The sequence below is a fragment of the Lithobates pipiens genome, unplaced genomic scaffold (assembly GCF_037356315.1).
Source record: "Lithobates pipiens isolate NorthernLeopardFrog02 unplaced genomic scaffold, aLitPip1_a1.2 Scaffold_30, whole genome shotgun sequence".
Classification (NCBI taxonomy): domain Eukaryota; kingdom Metazoa; phylum Chordata; class Amphibia; order Anura; family Ranidae; genus Lithobates; species Lithobates pipiens.
The window spans coordinates 80,075,321-80,101,656 of NW_027507791.1; the positions used below are offsets into that span (position 1 = coordinate 80,075,321).

At 40.8% G+C, this 26,336-nt stretch overlaps 2 protein-coding genes across 5 annotated transcripts in view; one reads left to right on the forward strand and one right to left on the reverse strand.

Moving 5' to 3' along the window:
* LOC143943015 (SERTA domain-containing protein 2-like) overlaps nucleotides 1-10,928 on the forward strand; it is a 20,534-nt gene extending 9,606 nt beyond the window's left edge. For both annotated transcript variants that reach the window (XM_077464494.1, XM_077464495.1), the window contains exon 2: nucleotides 66-10,928. In XM_077464494.1, coding sequence (XP_077320620.1) covers nucleotides 70-897 — 828 coding nt within the window. In that variant the 5' untranslated portion in view covers nucleotides 66-69 and the 3' untranslated portion in view covers nucleotides 898-10,928. The remainder of the gene's footprint in view (nucleotides 1-65) is intronic.
* Nucleotides 10,649-26,336, reverse strand: part of CLBA1 (clathrin binding box of aftiphilin containing 1) — a 54,293-nt gene continuing 38,605 nt past the window's right edge. For all 3 annotated transcript variants that reach the window (XM_077464491.1, XM_077464493.1, XM_077464492.1), the window contains exons 3-6: nucleotides 21,892-22,040; nucleotides 21,690-21,810; nucleotides 20,163-20,267; nucleotides 10,649-19,166 (exon numbers count right to left, since the gene is read on the reverse strand). In XM_077464491.1, the coding sequence (XP_077320617.1) occupies nucleotides 19,029-19,166; nucleotides 20,163-20,267; nucleotides 21,690-21,810; nucleotides 21,892-22,040 (513 nt within the window). In that variant the 3' untranslated portion in view covers nucleotides 10,649-19,028. The remainder of the gene's footprint in view (nucleotides 19,167-20,162; nucleotides 20,268-21,689; nucleotides 21,811-21,891; nucleotides 22,041-26,336) is intronic.

A 26,336-nucleotide genomic window follows, 5' to 3' on the forward strand; every position in this document is an offset into this window, starting at 1 on the left:
AATTGTATCGACTTCCATCTTTCTGCTCAGTATAACCTAACACTGTCATCATTTTGTCTCTGCAGACCCATGCTTGGTAGAGGACGTAAACGAAAGTTTAATGATTGTGAAGAAACCATGACTGACTTTACTTGTGCCTCAGATTGTAACCGAAGTATGCCATACAGTCATCAAAGGCAACTAGTGCTCAACATGTGCCTCAACAAACTGCAAGGCTATAAAATGCTGGCAGAGCCTAATCTGCACCGCTCCGTTCTCATAGCCAATACAGTCCGTCAGATCCAGGAGGAAACGCGGCAGGAGGCCACCCAACTGCCAGAAATTGTGGATAATGAAATAACCCCCAACAGTTTAATGTACACAGGAAATGATTTCCTTGAGGCCTCCTCCTTAAATCTGCATTTTGGAATCCACACCGACTTCACAAGGGATTCCTGGCCCAGTGAGAATCCAGTGGAAAATTTGATGGAAGTCACAGATGACGACATGTCTTCTGCCATTTCATCCATTCTCAAGGATCTTGATTTTGTTGAGGACATCAGCCCTATCCCCTCCCTGGGCCCTGTTGCAGATGAGCCTCCAAAACCTGTGGAAAATGGATTCAAAGCTGAAAAGCAAGACCCAAGAGGAGGAGAATGTGTCTTTGGTTCGTTCGAACTTACAAGTTCTACCAGTTACCTAAAAGATTTATCTGTGGATGACATTTTTGATGATATAGATACATCAATGTATGACTCCGATGTTGGTTTTTCTTTCTTGGTTTCCCCAAGGATACAGCCTACATTAGAAGAACCTCTAAAACGATATACACTGTGCAATAATTCCTCAAACATGCAAGTATGCAGGACAGATCTGAATGATTTGGACCACATTATGGAAATTTTAGTTGGATCCTGACCTTCTTCTTATTTTTAAAGCCAGATAATTTGGGTCTTGAAGGTGAAGTACCACCTTCTAAAATCATTTAGCACTTAATAGCTACGATTACAGTTGCACAAAGAAATCCAGGCTTTATCTTTGACTTTGATATACAGCAAGATATACGACCGAAGTTTTTAAATTGCCTATGAAATCCCAGACTACTTGCCAACAAATTCTTACAGTATTATGTACATCCTTCAGTAGAAGAAATTGTATGAAAAAATGGCTATTTTTCTAACCATTTCAGTCTTTCTAAACTTTCGATTAAAAAAATGACCTATGAGAGCCAATGTGGGATGTCACTACTTGTACATAGCGGACACTACCTCCTTTTATGATGAAGTGCTAAATACCTGCTCTTGTGCAGTACATGTTAAGTTTTATTTTTCAGTTTTTCTGTTTGTGTTTTTTGGTAGACTTTTAACCGATATCGTAAATTCTAGATTATGTTCTGTTTAATTTATAAGTGGATTGTTTAATTATTTCTCAGTTTTGTAACTGGATCATGTGATTTTGATTTTTAGTTTAATATAACGAGCGCTGTCGTTCCACAAAGACCAGTGGAAACCCATTTTGGGGTTAGATTGAGTGTGAGGATGCATTTAGAACAAAAGATGATCAATATGGAGGTGTAGCCCATAGGAATCCAAAACCATCTGCTGTTGTAGATTGAAATGAAAAGCAAAATTCTGATGGGGGTGCTGTAGGCAATGCCTTTTTCTTCTTTATTTTGTTAAATATGTAGAATGCCTGTTAGACATCACGGGTCTAATTTTATAAAATCTTACTCCTTTTGTTTGCAATATTTGTATGTTTTTAGGAATGCCAAATGTTTGCAGCATAAGTTGCAACTACTCTGTTTAAGAGTCTATACAACATTCAAGCCTCATGTAACTGCTTAGTTGGATTAATCTGTTTAGTCTTTGGAAAAAAAAATTTTCACTTGTAATGAATTTCTCTAATTTGTTTGTGCCCCCTTCTACTCTGTATATTGACCATGTAACCTTTTTGATCTATTTGGTATCTGCCTGGAGCGCCTCTTTAAAGCAGATATTTACTGCATCTGATCACCACAAACTATACACAATCTTTAACTACTCAAAGCAAACTCCCCCATCCATCCATGTCGCAGAGCTTTATTTTGTTGAAAAATCATTTTGTAATGCCCCCCCCACATTCTGGCCGTGGCCATCTTGAGTAAGGTGAAATGATTCATGTTCCTTTCCTGGAATCCATCTGCCCTTGGCTCAGGCATGCAGGAGCATGTGCTTAGCTGAGAGAACCCTTTCTCTTCCAAATAAATAAAACCAGTAAATCTGATCTACCTTACTATCTATTTTCCATTGCTAGCAACATGGGGATTAAAAAAAAAAAAAATCAATGTTGATTGAGAGAGTTAAGTTTAATTTTAATGTGATGGAGTAGAGGGGGAGCTTTAGTCAGTTTACAAACGGTCACGTGACTGCTTTCCATTCTCATTACTAATGTTTGGCCTATATAACAGTGATGGCGAACCTCAACACCCTAGATGTTTTGGAACTACACTTCCCATGATGCGCATTAAACATCTGGGGTGCCAAGGTTCGTCATCACTGCTATATAGCAATTGGCAGTGAGTGTAGTTGGTTGTTTTTTGTGTATTTAGTCATCTTCCTGGAGTTCAGATTCAGGAAATGCTGCAATAACAGCTGACCCTGACTACTCCTTACGGCCTTTTCACAATATGACCACTATGGGCCTTGGTGTTTCCTTCCTGTTCTTCCCATTCTCTGCACCAGGCAGGTGGGACTCTTCTGAGCATTAAAAAGATTAGATCTACTTTTCCGATGTCCAGACTTTCTTCTCCAATACTGGTATTTTCACCTTCCCAGGAGCCCTTTCACCACCTGAGAAAACAAACAAGCCAGTTATCCTGTGGTAACACTTCTGACACCTCCTGCTTAAAACCCAAAAAGTCAAAAGGATCGTGAGGCCCCGCTTTCGCGGTCTGTATTCATAATGAAAATCAAGATCAAGCAAGCTTTTGCCCTTCTGCTCCACGGGAGGTTTCTGTCTTCCCTGAGTTACCATTTGACAGGTGTACCGCCCCAGTTAAACTCCCAACCTGCCACTGTGCTTGGAGCGGGTCTGCTCTATTACTGCTGTGGTTCCTTAGGAAGGACTTTAGCCCTGGTTCACACCAGTGTGGCTTTTAAATTGTGCTACTTCAGTATGATTTCAAAGCCTGCGAATAGTGCAATTTTGACGTGAAATTTCATTGTGGCTTGTGAAGTCATTTAATAGAAGTCAATGCAAGTCCCAATTAAATTGCAAAAAAGTAGTGCAGGAACCTTTTTAAAGTTGCAACGATTTGAGTGGTTCCATTGCTGGTAATGGGATGCAAATTTTTTCATGCAATCTTTGATTTGTCAAATCTCATGACAAATCGCAGTGGAGTGAACCAGGGCTAAGAGACTGATACCAAGTCAGATTTAGGTGCTTTTTTACCGAAAAGCTTTGCAGTAATGTGGATTATTTTTTTTTTGTTTGTTTGTTTTAGCTGCCTGGGGTTCAGCTTTAAGAATAAAGTGGCATAAACCTGCCTACTGATATTTCCTATTTATAATCAAACCCTGCCCCCCCCACCTTTCTAATTTTTATTTTATTTTATTTTGTGAGCCTAGCTGTGATTCAGTAATGCTGTTTCTTAGTACTGGCAGCATCCTCGCTTTCAATCTGCCCTACAATTTTTTTTCCCCAGCTGTGTAGACAATGTGTACTTTCTGAAGGTATACTGGCACTTTACTTCCAAGGCAGTCCTTGGCTTCTCTTAGAGCTGTTGTTTTCACTTTTTCTACCTCAAACGTTGCTTAATTGTGGCAGGTTTCTAAACTTCTGGTTCGCAGTTAAGCCTGTAGATTTTTGGCTGGTGTATATTTATTGTGCTTTTTAATACATCGATTGACAAGCTATGCATTTTGTAAGTGTTACAACTGTGCTGTGAGCATGTATGCAAGTAGTGCAGAATTTCTGACTTCATAAAGCAATTGTGATTTTTTTTTTTTTTATTACCAGTTCTGCTGTTTTTAGCCTATAAAAAAAAGTTATCAATTCTCAGTTTTAGAGCCTAGGACAAAATTACTGGAAAAGTGTATCCTTTGTGAAGTTGGGTGTCTGTGTTCCCTGTCTTACTTTTTAGGTCCTCAGCTTTCCTATGCTGCTCTATACCAGTGCTCCTATTTCACACCGAATCTACCACCTCACTGTGACCAGTCCGCAGAATAGTAGAGAATTGGTCAGAGTGGGGGTGCCATGAGCCAGGGTCAGACTCGGAGGTAAACCACTCCAGGTGGCAGGTAAGTATAGGAGGGCTGATTGGGAGCATTAGTGGGAAGACTGACAGACCTCAAAGCTTTTTTTATACATTAGGTCTGCTTTAATATTTTCTTCATGTATTTTGACATTTATATCTCTTTGCAGATCTTAGTTAATGTGCCCGGGCTTACAATATGTGGTTCTCCACACATTATTTTGGACTTTTTTTTTTTTTTTTCAAATGCTACTAGTTTTATAACATAACCACATTATAATTTCAAAAACTCTTTAGCTTTTTCTAGAAAATGGAAATCATATATTCTAATGGTGTTCTTATATTGGTGAACTTTAGTTTTTTTTTTTATTTTTTTATGTGGTCATTTGTCCTAAAGTATTTTACAGCAGAATAGGGCTGAACAGGAAAGCGCTGTTTGTTCTATAGGAAGGCTTTTAATGCTTTGCTAAGGGTGAGCTGTACGGGTGGCCAGTATAATGTAGCAAAAGGAATAAGCACTAACAAGATTTAGGTTGGCCATATTTGGGAGTAGAATTTCTTTTGAATGTTTGTAAATGTGACCTGTGAAAAAACATTTGGTGCATCAAATAGTACTATCAGTGGGCTTTTCTTTTCCTTTTCTTTGAAATCCCCTAAAATGTTCATTGATTGCCATGCCAGTGGTTCAGATTTTAACATTTTGATTTCAGGATGCAGGGAAGTGATGACATGTTTTTGCCTTTTGACGCTTCCATTTACTATATAAAATGAACAAATATTCATGACCACAAAGATGTTGCTTCCTAATCACTTGCACATGTGCATTACAATAAGCACAGTTTTATCTAAAATAGAAACCACATTCATACTTTGTATTCCTGTTATTTTCTGTCCTTCACAGTTTTGGTTGTTCGCTTCAAATTGAAGATTAATCATTGTAATATGTTTTGAAAAGGACTATAGGGCTACCTTTTAGGGTTGTGTACCCAGCCTGCAGATTCAAGAGGAAGTTGTGATGGGATTTTTTGGCAGCTCCTGGCTCTTGGTAGTTCTGTTAAAATGGTTGCTGTGTGTATATTAAAAATAGATCTATCTCCATTATGCAGGACATAGTTGCATCCAAGTCGAACAACCAAAATGTGTATCGGAGGATGATGCAGGTTCATGTTTGCCTTGATGCAAGTTATATAAATGTTCTGTTCTGAGTTTTGGATAGCTTTCTGTGAAGTTCTAGCAAATTTTCATGTTTGCTGGAAGGGGGATATAAAATTTATCAGAGTGAATTATGCACCACAGTGTGCCAGGTCCTACCTTCGCTTGGAAAATAATTAACTAATTGTTTGCATTATGTAATGTTCTGTAGTCAAATCCCATCTTTTAAAAGTTGAATCACATACTCAACTTCTTGAGTTTGTCTAATAATGCAGTACAGGCACTGCACCCAGAGACTTGGGGGTGGTCTGCCTAAACCAGAAGCTTATTAGATCTTTTCATCTTGAGCTTAGAACCTCAATTTTCAGATAAAGGCATTTTGAAATATGGTTGGAGAAGTGGCGTGCACAATGTTTTGCAGTGAACGTTTAATGATTTGTAGAAAGACAAAGAAGATAAAACAATATAAGGCATTATATATAATAATTTTCAGCACTAATGTGTTGTAATGTGCTTTTTTTTTGGGGGGGGGGGGGGGGGGGGTTGGTATTGTCTTTTTATTTGGAGTGGGCACCTGAAAGCTCTCATTACTTTGCAGTAAAATCACACCATTTATAATGTATTGCTAAAGCGGGTTATTGGCCCAGGATAAGTATCTGGAGCTAAAGGAGAGGAGTATGATGGCCTAGGAACTAGTGGTTTCTATACAAAAAAAAAAAGAAGCAAACTTTACATTTTTTCTTTTTCTCCTCCCCAATGTCCCTTAAATTCCCAGTCCAAAAAAAAAATACAAACTGAATTACAAAGTACTAATGCTTGATACCAACCCTCCTAAATGAATCTCTTTATCGCTCTGTGTCCAGTTTGATGGGCTTTGCATTAAAGTGGATATGTTTGGCTGCAGTCCTGTTAATATTTATTTTTATTTTTTTACCTTACGCTGTATACCTTTTGCAGCCAAGTTGTTGGTATCCTTAGAATTGGCTGATATTAGATATCTGCAAGGTACACATTTAACATGTGGAGAATGTTAATGCTCATGTGTTTTGCTACGTAAGCATCACTAGCATGATTCAAGTACAATTTGTTAATTTTTGTCCTCTGAGCCATGGCTTTGTAAGTACCAGCAAAGTACAGTGCCTTGAAAAAGTAGTCATACCCCTTGACCTTTTCCATATTTTGTTACAACTAAAAACATAAATGTGTTTTATTGGGATCGTATGTGGTAGGCCAACACAAAGTAGCACATAATTATGAAGTGGAAGGAAAATGAGCAATGGACTTTTAAATATTGTATAAATAAATAATGTGAAAAGTGTGGCATGCATTTGTATTCAGCCCCCTTTACTCTGATACCTCTAACTGAAATCTAGTGGAATCAATTACCTTCAGAAGTCCCCTAATTGGTAAATAGTCCAACCAACTGTGTGTAATGTAATATCAGTATCAATACAGCTGTTCTGTGAAGGTTTATTAGAGAATCTTGGTGGACAAACTGTATGATGAAGATCAAGGAACACACCACTGGGTCAGGGATAAAGTTGTGGGGAAGTTTAAAGTAGGGTTCGGGTATAATAAAAAAAAATTAAAAAAAATTCAGACGCTTTGACCATCTCAGAGTACTGTTCAATCCATCAGCCAAAAATGTAAAGAGTATTGCACAACTGCAAACCTACCAAAAGAAAGTCATAAAAAGTCCAGTTTCAGTTTCCGAGAAGCCATATGGAGGACACAGCAAACATGTGGAAGAAGGTGCTTTGGTCAGATGAGACCAAAATTGAACTTTGTGACCTAAAAGCAAAACGCTATGTGTAGAAACTAATACTACACACCATCCCCACCGTGAAACATGGCGGTGGCAGCAGCATGTTGTGGGGATGCTTTACTTCAGCAGCAACAGGGAAGATAGATGAAGCCAAATACAGGGCAATCTTAGAAGAAAACCTGTTAGTCTGCAAAAGACTTGAGACTGGGTCAGAGGTTCACCTTCCAGCAGGACAACGACCCTAAACATACAGCCAGAGCTACAATCGAATGGTTTAGATCAAAGCATATTCATGGGTTAGAATGGCCCAATCAAAGTCCAGACCTAAATCCATTTGAGAATCTGGCAAGACAAGTAGATTGCTTTTCACAGATGCTCTCCATCCAATCTGACAGAGCTTGAGCTATTTTGCAAAAAAGAATGGGCAAAAACGTAACTCTAGATGTGCAAAGCTGGTAGAGACATCCGTAAGAAAACATGTAGATGTAAGTACAGTGAAAGGTGGTTCTACAAAGTATTGACTCGGGGGGGGGGGGCTGAATACAAATGCACCCCACACTTTTCACATATTTATTTCACAGTTATGTGCCATTTTGTGTTGGTCTATCACACAAAATCCCAATGAAATTTAAATTTTTGGTTGTAACATGAGAAAGTGTGGAAAATTTCAAGGGGTGTGAATACTTTTTCAAGGCACTGTAAATAGAGCCATTTCATAAGTAGAGTGTACTGAAATAGACTCTAGATACTGGAAGGTACAAAAAAGATGATATAAGAAGAAATAATGCAGAGTGTGGCTATAAATTGATATATGTCAGTCCCGACTGGGCGGTGCTAGCCCAGTGAACAAGTCAAAGGCTTGATAGATGTAAATTCCAGCTCTGCGCCTCTCCAATACACCTCTCATATGATACTTGCTATTGGGTGAAACCTAGGGGACCCATTTTTGGATTTTGTCCTATTGTATTCTTTGATATCCTTACAATTATTTTAGATGTGATGCATGCTAGCAATACACAAATCTTTCTACTTCTGTATACCTGACTTAAAGCATGTTAGACACCTGTGCATCTTTATGCAAAGACCTACTAAATAAGCTGTGCAAAGGATATGCTTAAGTTTGTCTGGCCAAGCTGCACTCAATGGTGACTAACATACTGTAACAGATAATAGTTTCCATGTTGTGTAGATGATGCTTGTGCCTTCAAATCACAATGCCAGCAATTCTAACTATTAAAAACTGGGCCTCTATCTAGGGCTGTATACACAAGACCCCCAACACCAGATTTGTACTACAATAGTATCTACTGGCTCGTGCTGACCCTGCTATCCCTGTCAACCTCAGTAACTTTTGCCACCTAATCTACAAGACTTGATGAGCAGCCTTTTAACGTGTTTTTATATCCATTTTGGTTACTCACAACCAACCAAAGAACTTGCCTTCCTGTCCATTGGCTTTTGAGATTTACACAGCCCCTAGGCATGTCCCTTCTCCAGCCTGTACCTGGAAAGTAAAGATCCATTTATATCTGGGCTGTGTCTTTGTGTGTGTCAAAGCGAGAGAATATCACCAGCACACCATGGATCTCCAGAATGGGTCCAAAGATTTATTCGGTGATCCCAGGCTCTGAGATGTTGCTTCTGCTGTAAGATAATTGCTGAATAATGCTTTGGACCCATTCTGGAGAGCCTTAGGCTGCGTACACACGGGCGGATTGTCTGCCCAACTAAGTTCGTCAGACAATCCCACAGACAGTCCGTCCAACTTTTAAATGAACGGACTTGACCACACACGATGAACAGACAGTCCGCTGAAAGCTTGCGCGATGACGTGTACAGCACGTACGACGGGACTAGAAATACGACGTCCTATACACTGCAATGCAACCTTCGGCGTGTAAATCCTTTCTGAGCATGCGCCATACTTAGTCCGTCCAACTTGCCTACACACGAGCGGACTGTCCGCTGAAACCAAGTTTGGACGGACAAAATTACGGAAATTCCGAAAGACTTAGTCCGTCAGACTGTCCGCTGAAAAAGTCAGCTGAAGCCCACACACGAGCGGATTGTCCGCTGAAACACGTTTCAGCGGACTAAGTTGGGCAGACAATTCGCCCGTGTGTATGCGGCCTTATGGGGCTGCTGCTGTTCTCTCACTCTCGGTCTGCAACACCCGCTTACACATACAGCCATTTTTTTCAGGAACTAGTGCTTTGGGAATTCTGCATTAGAACCTTTATGCCAAAGCTTACAAATAGTGTGTGTACTTTTTTTTTTTTTTTTTCCCATTGGAGTGCCATTTTAAAATGTATAGCTCTAATAATGCATTACTACAATAATGTGAATCTAGCCCAGAGACAGCGGACCAATGAGCTACACTTTCCTACTCAGCAGGCATGTAAGCACTACAGTACAACTGATTGGCTCCTTGTTTTGCTTCTCCTCTACCGTTCTGAGCTCAACTGTACAGTAAACTACAAAAGGCTAATACCAAGAAAGTCAGATACTATTTTGTTCCTAAAGCCAAGCAATGATGTGCTCTTAAGTACAGAGCTGCATTAATTGTCTTTTTATATCTAGTCTGACTTTAAAAGCTCACTGAAAATCCATGTTTTTTGTCCATACTAAACATAAAGAGAGGGTACCCTTAATGACTTTGCTGAGATTTCAGAGGTGGGGCAAAAGTTGCAGTCATATAATTAGTCTGTACTGACAGAGGAGTTAACTTTCATTCATCATATGCAGGATCGAAGCAGATACTCAGCAGACAGGAAGTTTTATTAGACTTGGACCATTGCAGTCATACTCCACAGAAGGCCAAGAGATTTTTGTACTACTTTTATTGGCATTAAAAAATGAATGCGCCCTCCAGTGATTTTTTTTTTAATTTATTTACTTTGTTCAGACAACAGCTGAAAATGTCAATGGTTACAATGTAGGGAATCAAGAATTCCAAATGATTCACTGGGGTTGATTAACTAAAGGCAAATAGACTGTGCACTTGCACTCATTTTTCCCCATAGCTTGGTAAAGGTGGTGCAACTTCCCTTTTAACTGCAAGGAAAATAAACAGTATTTTTGCTTGCACATGATTGGATGATGGAAATCAGCAGCGCTTCACCATATTCACTAAGCTCTGGGAATATGAGTGCCACTAGACTTGCAAAGTGTAGTCTATTTTCCTTTAGTAAATCAACCCCCACTACGTAACCCCAGAGCAAGAACCACCCAGAACAAAATGTCATTCAAAATGTGGACTGGGTATAAGCCATAAAGCTGGTCTACAGAGAACATGCACTTGAAGGCTAAAATGATGCATATTTTATAGCTATACCAACAGGAACTTGCAGGGATTCATACAAACACCTATATCAGATTTTTTTTTTTTTTTTTTTCAGGCTTCTTCGTGGTCTGATACATTGTAAGCTCACATATATACACCCAGCATTTTCCACAGGTGGAGAATTAAATACATTTTACCCAGCTTGGATAACTGGGTTTCATTAAAAAAAAAAAAAAAATTTTCCCCCCCTTTTCTTTTTTTCATGGACTGATCCTACCTATTTCATATTGCTTTGTATAAACTTGCTTTTCTTCTATTTCTAGAACACTTGGATGTCAATTTTCAATAAAAATCCAGGCTAAATTTTGTGCAGAGCTCTGGTGAAAACTTTATGTATGCGTGCTGGTAATAACATTTGTAAATCAGAGGTTTCCTATGGAAATAATGCTGCTAAAATTCTGAATTACAACAGATTGTTGCTGACTGTTAAATAAAGCTATATGATTAAACCTGCACAATGGCTGCCTTTATTTTTGGTAAAATTGGAATTAATGACTGTGCTGTTTACAACAAATGTTACTGACAAAAAAATGGTATTTCCAAGTAAAATGGAAATTCACTGGTACTGTTGATTGTAGTAACATGGGAAGACTCCTACCACCTACACTCCTGTTGCACACTAAGCATATAACAATGTTAGGTTGAACCAGAGTAGTAAAAAAAAATTGCAGCCAATCGGGTTGTACTCGAGTGAAAATGCCTAAACCTGCAAAGGTGATATAATGTGGGAACTGCTGTACCTTCCAAAAGATTGGCAATTATTTCCAGCCTGTTTATCAGACATACCTAATGATGAGCATAGCCAGATCAAAGCACCTCCCGTCCAGCAGAGTGAAGTGGTCAAAACGCAACCCCAATGTGCTGATTGGACAGTAAAGGAGCAGCAGCACAGGAATAAGGCTATACCTTCAATTAGCACATGACTATGCAACATAGCCTAAATAGGCTCCTGATCCTAAAACCAGCCATAGATGGTTTGAATCATGGCCCGGTTCAGCAAGGACCAGCTAAGATATGAGCAGGCTGATCTGTACCCAAGTCAATCCACCACTTGACTTGGACACAACCAGCATTTGGATTTCTAGCATGCAATTATTGCTAGCAGCTATAGCCATTACTAGCTAATAATCATTATGTTCTCCTGGAAAGGAACGTTCCCCATGCCCCCGCCCCCCCCCCGACACTGACTGTGTTGATGGGGGAGTCTAGCAATTTTCTTTCCTGCAACCCATGGCTGCAGAAAAGAAAATCCCCTCTTCTTTGGCCTGGCTAACTCTGAGGCCGGCTGTAGCCGGAGCATGTTTTTTTTTTTTGTGTGCAACCATGTCAAATCCAACAAGCTGGTTGTACCCAATTGATCAATCAACTTGGGTACATTCAGCCTGCCCGTACATGGGTCATGGTCATGGTTCAATCTCAGCCATTTTCCGCTGAACCAGACAAGATTCAAACCGTCTATGGCAGGCTTAAAGAGGAGGGCCGGTTTTGAAAAAAAAAAAAAAAGTCAGCAGCTGCAAACACTGTAGCTGCTGACTTTTAATAAGCAGACTTGCCTGTCCAGGGCGCCCGCGATGTCGGTCGCCCGAGGCTGACCCGTCCCTCGGTCTTGGGTCCCGGCCCCGCCATTTTGGGTAAGGAAAACAGGCAGTGGAGCCTTGCGGCTTCATTACCCGTTTCCTACTGCGCATGCACGAGTCGCGCAGCGCTTTGTGAATGGGGCGCGCTGTGTTCTGGGACTCACAGTTCCCAGAACACAGTGCGACCCATTACTCAGAAGACTCCGCACGGAGGAGAGAAGAAAGAAGATCTCTGCGGAGGAGGAAGAGGCATATTAGGATGATGTGCCTAGCAACAGGCATTTCTGGTAAGTAAAAAGAAAAAAAAATGTTTTCACTTTTTTTTTTTTTTTTAAGGATTTTTTTTTCAATCTTTTAATTGATTTTATTTTTTCAGGGTGGCCCTCCACTTTAAGTCCTTCTGTCTAGTGGATTACAAGATGTTGTTAGCTAGTTGCATTTAAACATTGATTTGGTACCATAATTTACATCAAACTGATCTCCTTTACATGTATGTATAAAATCAATTATACTACACATCCCTCTATGGATGCTTATAGAAAGTAGATGTCCTTGTCTATTACTTTAAAAAGACTGATAAAGGGGCCAAAACAGCAAGGCATTAGGAGCAGCAAAGTATGAGTTACTTGGTGCTCTATGATAACGCTGCATTCCCAGACAAAAAAGCTCTGGTTCACAAAGAAGAAGGTTTATGCTAAAGCTGGTCATAGACGAAAGAGGTTGGTTGCACTTTACCACCATATTTTTTTTAATGATCTGTTCATGAATATTAATTATTTTGTTGCATAAGTTGGGCTATCCATGCACAAGGCGTGTGCAGTGTCTATGATTTGTTTCTCTGATGGTACAAGAGCAGAACTGTTGATTTACTAAAAATGGAGAGTGTAAAATCTGGTACAACTGCATAGCCAACCACCTTCTGGGTATTTTTGTCAAAGCTTAATTGAACAAGCTGAAGTTGGCTACCATGCAGAGCTGCACCAGATTTTGCACTCTCCAGTTTTAGTAAATCAACCCCACTGTTTAGAAACATGTAAACCTCCCTGGTCCGAAAGTGATCAACAAACAGACAGTTTTTGGTTTATTCACTCGGTACAACTTATAACATCCAAGTGAAAGAAAAAACAAAATTCAAAAACAGAATCACTGAGTTGGTAAGGGGATCACGATCACCCACCCCCCCTTCTTAAAAGTAACTTGTAAACTCAATCAGGTGTAGCTAATCACCTTCTCAATGGCACACAAAGACATTTGATTTTCAACTGTAATCAGCTGTGGTCATTTTAAGTAGCTCAGCATGAAAAGAGCTTTCCTGGAGCATTTCAGTCCATGGTAGTGAACTGAAGCACTGTCATAAGCTCTCTGGGATAAAGTTGTGGACAGGCACAAGTCAGGAGACAAAAACAATTCAAAGGCATTACCATGTCTAGAAGCACAGTGAAGTCTATTTTTAAAAGCCGGAAGCTATTTGGTATAACACAGACCCTCCCTGGATCAGGATATCACTCCAAACTGGATGAAAGAGCTAGGAGGAAACTGGTCAGAGAGGCTACCAAGAAACCCTACAGCAACTCTGAAGCAGTTGTAGGAATTTATGACAAAGAGTGGTCACTGTGTGCATGTGACAACAATATCACAAATGTGGCTTGTATGGGAGGGTTGTAAGAAAAAAGCCACTCCTCAAGAAAGGCCACATGAAGTCAGGATTGAGCTTTGTCAAAATGCACCTTGAAGATTCTGAGGTCACAAACACCAAATGATATGTCTGGCGGAAGTACAGCTCACCATCCAAATAACACCATTCCTACAGTATAGCATGGAGATGTTTCTTTGGAGCACTTGTCAGGATAGAAAGAAAAATTAATGGAGCTAAATACCGTCAAATAGTTGAGGAAAATTTGCTGCCCTCTGCCAGAAAAGCGGTCAATGGGAAGAAGGTTTACCTTCCAAACATGACAATGACCCAAACCACACAACAAAAATGAAAGGTGAATGTCCTTGCATGGCCTAGTCAGAGCCCAAACTTAAAAATCTGGAATGACTTGAAGACTGCAGTCCACAAATGGTCACCATCAAATTTAACTGAACTTGAGCAGCTCTGCAAAGAAATGTGGGCAAATATTGCAAAGTCTAGATGTGCAAAGTTAGTGGAAACAAATCCCAACAGGCTAAAGGCTCTAATTAAAGCAAAAGGTGGTACAACAAAATACTGACATAAGGGGTCATATTTTTCCAACTCAGTGATTCTGTTTTTGATTTTTTTTTTTTTTTAACCGTTTTCATTTCAGGCTGTAAAGCAACAAAATGTTTTTATTTTAAAGAGGGATGATTCTTTTCTATACCCACTGTAACTCCCAGGCTCCTATCCTACACCTTTTGGGACCTGTGATAACCCATCTACAATGGGTTTTGTACCTCTCCCTTGCAGGCCTTTTAGAATCACCTGAAACTCAGTCGGTGCTCTAAAGCCTGGGGAACAGACAAGTCATGTCTGAAGCTCAGCCTTGGTTAAAGCTATAAAACTGTGCATGAGGAAGCTCAGAAGTGTTCGGCTTGGACAGCCTGATACTTATGACTATGATTGTGTAGCTAGGGCTAGGTTTTTGTATTGGAAGTTTTTTACCAATTTTTTATTTATTTTTTTAACACTGTACAGCTCTGTATATAGCCCTGTAAATAGCACAGATAAACACACCAGTGGTTGTTACTATAGCACTAGATAGGTATCTATGCCCGAAAGAGTTGCTCACTCCAGGTAGCATTATACCCAATACCTATCCCCAGCTCAGTATACAAATGGTATCTGTGGTTGCCCCTAGACGTAATAGTATTCAACAGATCTGGTTGCAGTGCTACCAAAAACGTTTCACGAAGATCTTAAAAACATTGACACAGTTCTTAGAATGACATGAATGTATTATGAAACCTAGAATACACATTCCATCACATCTCTTTAAAAAAGAACATTGCAGGTTTTGTACCTGTAAACATTGAAGTCCATGTACTTTTCAAGACAAAATACCCAAATGCCCTACATTGCTATGAATTGCCAGATGTCCCATATCAGTCCTTCCAATAGGTTAGTTTAATCTCTGGTGTGAAAGGTAAAGCCATGAGAGAAATAGGCTATTAATTGGGATGTTTTTCAACACGCTAGCTGCCTGGCTGCCATCTTAACCCTCTTGCTTAAAGCGTAACTCCACTTTTGTTGAGAAAAAAAACATTTGCCCCTGGGTGATCTACATTACAAGGATTATAACAACCTTTGTTGCAGATTCCTACCTTTTGTTTTTCTGAAGAAATCCTGGTGTGTTTGTCTGTGCCTCTGTTCTGAATAGATCTAATGGGAGTGGTTTCATAATTATCAGTCAGGTGTGCAGCTGCAGAGCACTAATGAAGAAAGCTGCTGGGTGTGCATCCCTTTAGATGTGTTCTTATTGGAAATATCTCACCAAAAATAGATTTTTTGTTGTGGGGGATGTGTGAAATCTGACTTGTATCTTAGTGCAGACTTCTGGGAAAATTGGTGAGCCAGTCACACAAGCAGGAAATTATGTTTCTGGGGAGTGGTCAGTACACATTCACGTAGCCATATTGCATTTATAGAAAATTACAGCTTCTGCAGATTGAAAAGGAAAGGTAATTTTCAATAACAGTCAATTACAATATGACTTGTATCGCAATTGTACATGCTACATTATTTTTTCTTTATTTGCTATTTTTTTCCCCACGAAGGAGGAGTTACCCTTTAAGTCCCTAACCTGTGACAGGTATTCTTATCTGCAAACTTAGCCTGAAGGTCAATATAACCAATCGATTAGAATCTAAAGAAGGACAGGAATTGAAGCCCCCATCTTTCTATCATGAAAGTTTTAAAGTATGCATTTTTTACCCGTGATTTTTTACTGCACCCTCTCTATTTGAGAGGGTGGACTTTCAGCGGACTTTCCGAATGAACGGACTTGGATACACACAATCACACCAAAGTCCGACGGATTTGAACGTGATGACGTACGACCGGACTAGAATAAAGAAGTTCATAACCAGTAGCCAATAGCTGCCCTAGCGTCGGTTTTTGTCCATCGGACTGGCATACAGACTAATGGATTTCTGGATAGGAAATGGGTCCGGTGGAGTTCCGCCCAAAAAATGTGAAACATTCTATTTTAAAAGGCCGTCAGATTTTTGGACAGCAAAGGTCCAATGGAGCCCACATGCGATCGAATTGTCTGACCTTTGCTGTTGAAAAGTCCAGTAGTGTGTACACGGCCTTACAGTGGTGATATTTGTTCTAGTGACAAATGTTTAAAGGAGAAGTTCACCTTTTGAAAATAAATAATAAATGCATGTTTTTGCAGGAAAAAAATAAGTGAATTTATTATTTTTTTTCTAAGGAGCCTGTAAAGCATTCTACTCATGAGCAGCAAATCACGGATGCAATCTCAGGTGCATGCAGGCTCTCAGGATAGCTGTCTGCTTACACCTTGTACAGGCAGGCAGTTACTTGAGAGCAGAAAGATCAATGGAATACGAGAGCGTTCACCAGCACCCTTGCAGCTCATTGAGGACTACATGCCGCCTGTGCGGTTTTTCAAATTGTGACAGCGGGTGCGGGGAGAAGATCCCTGGCCCGCTGTCACAGGGCGGGGGGATTTAGGTGAGGGGGTAGAGACGGCAGATGTTGGACTATGTTACATGTTCCACCTTAAAAACACGTGGAACATGTAACATGTTCCAAAGTTGAACTTATCCTTTAAAGCTGGCCATAGTTGGATTGAAATTCATCCAGTTCAACATGGACTGAACAGTGTGTGGCCATCCCTGCTCTACAGAACTTTGATCAACTGACCAGCTTACCAGGGGAATTCCCCTCACCGTAGAGATTTCTTTTTACTTCCTGTTGTATCTCCAGGGCAAAAAGTGAAGGGAAGAGAGATACACACACTATATATGTATTTTAGGTTCTGACATGTCACAAGTGGCTGTTAAATCCCAATTGTAAAACTGTAAAAAATATTACATAATCCCAACATTATTGACTCATTAATCAAAAAAAATAAAAAATTAAGTAAAGGCCACCCCAACCCCCTGCAGTTGTTAAGTAATAGGTTAAATCAGGGGTCTCACACTGGCAGCCCTCCAGCTATTGCAAAACTACGTGCTTGCAACTGTCAGCCTTGCAATGCCTCATTGGACTTTTAGTTTCACAACAGCTGGTGGGCTGCCAGTTTTAGACCCCCTGGGTCAAAGACTAAGTCTAAGTTCATATTATTGTATCTCTGCTTGGGCACAGCAGCCTATTGAATTGAATGGGATGCTGTGCCCATGGGAAAACGCAGTGAAAAGGTCCCCAAACTTTTTTTCTAAAACACAGCTACATAGAATTGCGTCACCATGTAGTTTCCCACACACAAAAAAGCATTGCATTTTCATATGCAAGGGGGTGCCATTAGGGATCACGTTAAAAATAATTTTTTGGGCCAAGCTGGCCCAGCGAAGCATTTTCTTTACCAATACATGTGGCTGCTGTCAAAGCTGTACAAACCTTATAGCATCAGATGCATACAATGATACAGAGACTTCCCGCAGTAAAATCAAGATGGCTTGCGATAGTGACATCATCTGCTTGACTCTCCACCACAGCCAATCAGAAGAAGAAGTCTTGTATTCTTTCATCAAATACAAAGCTTCCTGTGAATGAGTGAGCAGCACATTTTGTTCCAGGAATGGGATGGAACATAGCGCTGTATACATTATTTAAAGTGAAATAAAACCTGGAGTTAGGTTTTAAGAGATCAACCTGCTATGCATCTAGCATCTTTGGGAGGGCAGATTATTAGTGAACATACAAAGATATCTATGAACTGGCCAACACCAGGCTGGTCCACTTATGTCTAATCGTAATTTTTATTGGTGTATTCTTATAGTGAACTCATTGGACTCTACAGTGTCCATGCCCTGACTAGTGGACGCTACAGAAGTGCAGACCAGTGCACGGAAAAAACTTGCTTTTTCAATGATTTTCATCACTGTGCTGTATTATTATCAGATCCTGACAATTAGTGGAATGTGCAAAGTGTTTATTCAACTACCTGGTCATTTCAGACCAGCTGAAAGAATGTGAAAGTCTATATAGCAACAAAAGACAGAAGTGATATGTGTTATTCTCTAGAACAGCAGTGCTCAACTTTGGAGAAATAGTGCCCTGTCATTGGCAATATTGTAAGAAATAGTGCCCAATCCGTGGGAGAAATAATTCACAATCATCTGTGGCAATGGAAGGAATAGTGCCCCATTATCGGTGTCTAAGCAAGGAATAGTGGCTCGTTGTCAGTGGAATGAATGGTGCCCCAAAAGCCGGATATAGGCCAACAAAGAGCCACATCCGGCCAACAGGCCACAGTTTGGAGACCACTGATCTAAACATACATTATGGCCTGTGGTAGGGGCGCTACAGGTGAAATCTGAGATGGTGCTGCACGGAGAGATTCCGTCAATGTGCCTATCTTTACTTTAAAATGGAAAATTCTGTTTTAAAGAACTTCACCTAAAACCAAGATTACATTTGGAATGAACCCCGATCGCTACAATCGGCCACTATGCTTTCTGTTCTTCTAGTAGCCTGCAAAGTGATAATTATCCAGCTTTGTCCGACGTTGCTTATTGAAAAATGAACATGGATAACAAAACCCTCTCATGAAGGCTGCAGAAGCTAGTCATCAGATTTAATCCCTGGTGCCCTTGAGAAAATGCAAGAAGAGTGATTTAACCCACCAGCGATTCCTCAGATGTTTCTCCATCACCCCCGTGTTGTTGTGTTCAGTGTGCTCTAAAAGATCATTAGTGAAAAGTTTGGAAATATACAGTGCAATAAGTTACATTTCATAGTTCTAAAGCTCGGTTAAAAACAATCATAATATAAATATTATTCATACACAAAACATTTCAATAAAACAAAGGACAGGCTTGCCTTAGGCAATTTTAAAAATGGTTTGTACTGAAAAAACTCTTCTTTCCAGAAAAAGTGAGGAAGGACAACGGGACGTCAGCTGAGGGCTTCTTCAAAAATAGTTGATAGGAAAATATTTGGCCTTGTTTGGATCCTGGAGCCACATCCAACTGAAAGAGAAAATAATATTGTACTAATGCACATTATATTCATCAACCATTCTGGCCTTTAATTGTATACTGAAGTAGCAACCCCTTCAGGGTTTGCTTCAGTGTAATAAGGTCATACCCATTAGACAAACCCAACCCATTTCCCCTCTCACAGGCCAGCCTGTAATCAACAGGGTGCCAAGGCCCTGGAGTATGTCCTTGCACCACTATAGTCCACCATCCAAATAACATGCCACACATCAAAGACGCTCAACTCTAGCCAAGGTTTATTTGCAAGGACAGCACACCACTCACTCCCACCCAAAGCCATGACTCCAACATGTTTCACCAACAGCAGAGCTTAATCATGGGAATCCCCATGATTAAGCCCTGCATTGGATGAAACACGTTGGAGGCATGGCTTTGGGTGGAAGTGAGTGGTGTTTTCATTGCAATAAACCTTGGCTAGAGTTGAATGTCTTTAGTGTGTGGCATGTTATATGGATGACGGACTACAAGGCCATGACCATACTTAGTCCAGCCCAAAGATTTTGACAGCTCTGGCAACTAGATCAAAATTGCAGCAAGTTCCTGAGAGGAAATACTTTAAACAAAACCTGCATGATGCTGGTTAGAGACCCAGAAGGAACTCTAGAACATCACAGTGCCTGGTGGGCCAGAAATTGGTGGCAGATATTGGAGGAGTTCTAAAGTGGACAGTCTGCCACTACAGGACAGGTCAATCAGGTGACAGCAGTCAGGGAACAAGACACGCCAGAAAGAAAAGAAGCCAGAGATTTTAAAACAATAGTAGGACCATAGAAGGAGAGAGGAACCAGATAGCAACGAAAAAGAGGAAGGGGTTGGACTTTGACCATAGGAGGAGATTGTATCTTGGGAGGAATTCTGCATGGGACAGAGACCCAAAACTAAATTATGTAATGAATATGGAAAAAAGGAATTAACATGCAGAGAGGGGTTGGGGGAGGAAATTTTTGGAGAAAATAACATACTTACCTTAGTCTGAATTAGAGCTTTATTAGCAATCGGGTGCAAAGTTCCATTAAAGTGCAATTGTTCCACATCAAAATCTGTTAAAACTTCATCTTTTTTGACAGACTTCTATAGCAGAAAAGAAGCAAACTAATTAATTGTTCTGAGCTATAAAAAAATATATAGTTCAAGCCTTTTTAGATCCTCTGCCATGGAGAGCAGAGGATCTAGGCAGCTAAGTAGCTCCTAGCAGTATTTAGCCTGCTGGACCTCACACCCCCCACCCCACTCCTCAGAAGGTATGCACTACAGATTTCTATCAGTTATATAAAGCTGTGGCTGTAGTGTATATTATACCCTATTTTTATATATATGACCTTTTTGTTTGTTTTTTAAGAGAACTTTTAAAGTGTTATTAAACCTTCAAATGCAAAAAAACTCAAAGTGCTGCAGACTTCCGAACTTACTGTGTTTGTTGTGTATCCTTCTTCACATGCCTGTGGTCGTTTGGTTTCCCTCTGTAAAAATGCTGCCTTCTCAAGTCTTTTTTTTTTTCTTAGATGGTACCTTCCCTTACAGGATCATATGGAGCCACCTTTGCATATACAATCTTGGTTGGCCCTCTCCTTACCCTACTTGTCTCCCCTTCTCCCTCCTCCTCCAAGCTGGCAATTTTCCAACTGGACAAGGTGGAGAGGCAGATGAAGTCACAAACTCCATCTTATCCAATCAGAGAAAGCCTTGTCTTTGTTGAAAAAACAACACAAGGGTTTCTCTGAATGGCAGCAGTGCTGAGCAAGAGACCTCTTAGAGCAAGATGTATACCTGGGGGACCCGGGACACTTCATGATCAGGAGGGGCCCCTTATACACAGAGTTGGTATACATTCTCAATGACAGTCATACATTTTTAAAATGCATGCCACACCGTTATTCTGAGGTCACACATGTCCACACAAACACATGCAGTCATAGTGCTCTATGTGTGGTTTGCTTGAGGTGCCAAAACTCATTTTTGAAAAATGATACAACATACTAGTTCAGAGTTTTATAGATGTTGGCCAGCAAAAGATTACTTCCCAATATACATTTAATAAACAAAAATTTTTTTTTGTATACCTATTATACATTTTTTCATTATTTTAAATATTTTTTATATTGTTTTGTCTAATTTTTGTATAGGGGGGCCTCTTCTGTCAGGGGGCCCCGGGGCAATTTCCCCCTTTGCCCACTTATAATTCTGGCCCTGCCCCCTATGGTCATTGTGCAGAGGGGAAAGTCCGTGGAGCAAAACTCGGGAGATCGTGGCTCTTATTGTATATACTGTAGCTTCTACTACTACAGTGATTTTCAGCATTCCCAGGGGCCCTTCTGGGTATTAGATATGGATACTTACATTGAGCCAAGCTGGACCAATGTAGGTATGTAATACAGATAATTCATGGAGTTCCGTTTTAAAGAATATATAAACTGAACTCAGTTTTTTAAATCTGTCTGGGAGTACGGCTTTTAATAATGCAAGTTTACAATGTATGCCAGAGAGAGCGCTTACATTTTCAGCAGAGATGCAGAGCAGGGACATGAGATCTTGGCATGCCTTGGCTTTCTGCCAGTCCAACCCAGGATTACCAGGCAGGATGTCTCCAGCTTTCTCTGACCGCTCACAATCAAGCCTGGAAAACAGATTAAACATTTTTTCCCAGTACAAAGCAACACATCGCTGAGGATGAAACAATGTAAATTCTCTACTTTACCATAAGCGAGATTTTAGTAACTCGGACACATTTTCTCCATTAGATTTAGATGCTAAAAGTGCATCCAGGCTCTTCACATCCTCACTTGTCTCCTCTACAGATGGGGCTGGAAAGCTCAGTGCAAAGATTTGTTCACAGTCCTGGGTGTGCTGCAGAGAGAAGGATGACAGAGTCTCTGTTAACCAGCACATGGCCAACTTGTAAAAATATCAAATGGAAATGGAAGTGCCACACCACTGCTAAGGGGTCCAGATACAACTTTATTCCAATAAAAGTCCGAGAGACAAATAAAAAAAAAAAAAAAAAAAAAGGAGTAGCCACTCGCTGGCTACTTTTAGGATTGCCCCCCATCCGAGTTTAGGAGTCATAACATTCCTACCAAAGTAATCAGCCATGTCCTCTCTGAGTTCTGAGATTCTCCAAGCATTGGACACTTGCTCTCATCATTACAGGATCGATCACGCTTCAAAGTTACAAACCTACAAAATCTCCCTATACGATATCAGCATCGGCTGAGGAATAGTGCACTGTGCATGCACAGGATTGAATCACGGAAGCAAGCTCACTCATGCGATAATGAGAGTGAGCGTCTAACATCTGGAGCATCCCAAAACTCGGGCAGGATGTGTGGCTGATCACTTTTTTGGGAGTTTTTGTGGATGACTTTGGGAATGTTAGTCATGGCCCACTGGTAAGTCATTAAAACGAAGATTACTCTTTGAAAACTGCAGAGCATTGTCTTATACATTGGGGTCCCTAGTGTATTCATAGCACAGTGTATTTTAGTGAAAAGGGGAACTTTAAGTCAAATAAAGAAAACAGCTAAGTGGTTAGCACTTCTGCTCAGCAACACTAGGGTGTTTGGTTCAAATCCCAACACAGCACTGCCTGCACTGAGTTTGCATGTTCTCTCTGTGCATTTATGGGTTTCCTCCCATACTTCAAAGATATGCTGGTAGGTTAATTGGTAACAACAAAGCCTGGGGAATGCCCAGGAAAAAACCCAAGCCTACTTACCAACCAGCTCACAGACAACCAATTAACCTAACCTGCAACTCCGTGTGGACTAAACTCCTGTTTCTAAACACATACTGTTAGACAGGCTAACTCAGTGGTATGCGAGCTGGTTGGTAAGTAGGCTTGGGTTTTTTCCTGGGCATTCCCCAGGCTGTTGTTGTTACCCGTTTTAGCCTTCCAATGCCGCTTACTGCGATAGCCAGCTATAGATGAGGGCAGTGGCAAGTTTTTTGTTATCACGTTGGTAGGTTAGTTGGCACCTTTCTAAATTGGCCCTAGTATGGGAGTTAGGGACTTTAGATTGTAAGCTCCTTAAAGAAGTTAAAGCGGTTGTATACCCCTTAAGCACATTTTTACCTACAGGTAAGCCTATAATATGGCTTACATGTACATAAAATTAATATCTCCTAAACCTGTATGGTTTAGGAGATGTTCACCTTGCATGCAGCCGCTGACGTTAGTGAGCGCATGCGTGAGAGTGATGTCATCGCGGCTCCGGCCACTCACAGCACCGGAGCCGCAAACCTGGAAGAATCACAGAGGCAAAATGTCAGGTCCCTTGGCGGTGACCAGGAGATGGTGAGGGGGCTTCATTCTAAGGTAAGTATTTAGTTCTAAGGTAAGTATTGCATAATGAGCTAGTATGCGGTGCATACTAGCTCATTATGCCTTTGCGTTATAGGTTTTTTGTTTTTTTTTGTTTTGGGTATACAACCGCTTTAAGACACAAGTTGATATCTGGCATCCTCTGTTTCAGACATCTATAAAGCACTGTAAAATGTTGTAAAGATTATACTCCTAAATACCTTTTTCCACAGCTCCGCTGTGCGGTCACGTGATCCCCTCCACTCTCCTTCCCCAATCTCAGGAAAGTAGTGTGAGGGTCTGAGATTCCCCTCTGACATCAACTGGCCAGCAGGAGGAGACCACGTGGCCACACAGCAGAGCTGTGCAAGAAGATATTTAGGAATATAATTTAAAAAAAAATAGACACACAGTTCTTTATACATACCTCACAACTTTTTGAGATGGGAACAAGGGACACCTATTAGCAAAGGTATATAGGCATAGGACACGCACCCTGCTCACACATAAAAAGTGATTAAACTCAAAGTGCTTTTTATTTTTTTTGACCACTAATATTCCTTTATATTGGCTTTTGAAAATTACAAAATGCAGCAATTTAGAAATTGGATGAAAGGTTTAGCACTTTTAGAAAGATAAAAAGTGCATTTTATATACAACTTAATAGATCAGATCAAAATGAGGGACAAATTAGGAGAAAAGGTCTTAATGCATACCAATTTTTTCTCCGTGTTCTGTGTTCCTAAGATTTTATCCCAATTATTATCTTCTAGCAAGGATCGTAGTTTAGGAAAGTTAGCTCTTTTGAAATTCAGTGTCCTTGTATTCCCCTTACGTTTCCTATTTGTGTGATTTATATTAAAACGAATTGACCTTTTATCGCCGTTTCCTAAATTGCCCCGTATTTCAAAATCCGTGATCAGGTCTGTATTGTTGCTGACAGAATACACGATACAGTGGGGAGAATCCCCCATTCACCTCAAAAGTGTGGATGGGGGAAATCAGGGCAGTTTTTTTTTTTTTTTATTCAACCCAAAGTTCCATCTGTACCATCCTCTAGTGGTACTAGGATGTGTACCGTTAGTTTTTTGTAGTGTAGGGAAATTAAAGCAGGCTTGGCAGGCAACCAAGCCTGTCTGTTTTGAGTCTGGGTTGGCAGGAAGCCAGGCAGGATTGGGTGACTCACAGGCAGCATCACCGAGACCTCCATTCTTCTTCCAGAATGTGCTGGAATCTTATGGAAAGAAAGGAGGAGGAGAGCAGACTTGGAGCTGTCTGGAGTATTCTGAGGGCCCTGTCCAATCCCCAACTAGAGTCAACCCAGCTGGGGAGGAGTTGGTAATGAGGGGAAGATGGAGTGTTAGGCTTGAGGATGCTCCTCAGTCCGGGGGGGGGGGGGGGGTGACCTTGGGCCCGGGACTTGGGTGCGGGCGGGACCCTCTTATAAACACACAGAGGTGTCCTGACCAGGAAGCACAGGCGGAGTAAGAGAGGACAGTGGGAGAACACTGCCAGTCAAGTCTCCAGGAGTTCCACTGAGGCAGCCAGGAGGTATGTTGAGTGTTCACACAGTCAGGGGGACAGGGAGGCATGCCTGAGAGGACAGGGAGAGTGCAGTCTGGGATGGGTGCAGAGCCAGTGGAGTGGACTGTGGTGGCCTGGGCAGCGGACAGAGGCAGCTGCAGCCAAGAGGGCTGGCAGGGCCTGAAAATGTGGTTCTGGGATCAGTAGCCACGTAGACAGCTAACACTAGGACTACTACCATTTTTTTGCTACACCAAAGGGGCCCGCTATTCCTGCCTGCAAAGGGCATTTACTCAGGCCTGACTGAGCCAGTGTGAGGCCTAATTTTCAGTGCTAGCTAGTCCGGAATAAGCAGTAATCAAGTGATGTGCTGGAGCTGGAAGTGAGGAGGTATATATACACAGAGAGTGTATATAGTTGAAGTCCCCATTCTTTCTCTTTAATCAAGTGGATATCTCATATCTCCCTTATCCCCATCCAAGGTTATTGCCCTCAACAAAACATAAAAACAAAGTATAAGTACTGCTTCTTGATTACTGAGTGTCTGAAGATTGAGAGAGAAAGACCACAACAACCAGCAGCCCCTACAGGGGTACTGCTATGCATTTAAGGGTTGCCGTACCCTGCAGTGATCTATGCTGTCATAGCTGAGTGGTTGCCACACCCTTCATCACAAGTTTTCTTATGCTGACTTGTATTGAAGAGAACTGGAGAAATGTGTCTGACCAGTTCCGTTACATTACACAGGGAAATGGGTCCAACTCATAGAATTGATTCATATAGTCATAGGCACACCCTGCACAGCTGCTAAAAGAGGTCAGTGGATGACAGACAATGAAAATGGAGGCAATACGTGTATTGTCTATTTGTCAGCATAACTATTTCTTATTTCAATTTGGCTTCATGCAGAAGAGCTGCTTTCTTTGATCCCAGAAAACTGCTAAACCTGTGTAGCAAGAGAGATCAGATTACACAGAAGAAGAAGTCAGCAGGAGGAAACCTCATTCCCTTGCTTCCAAAGCAAAAGCAAAAAAAAGAGAACCATCTTGTTTATTTCATTTACATGGGCTGCCAACAGGCACACAGGTAATGCTGTGCCCAGCATGCTTTGCAAATGGGGTGTCATAGATGCACCCTGTATTAAATGTTCATTTACCCAACAAGAAAATATAATTATAAGGATATTCACTTTATACACTTGAAAGCTTCAAGCAGTTACTTTTTACATTAGGACCCCCATCCTCATTATAAATTGCTGGGGGAAAAAGTATAAATATAAAGTACCTACCAAACCCTTGGTTTCAGCCCATGGTGCCTAG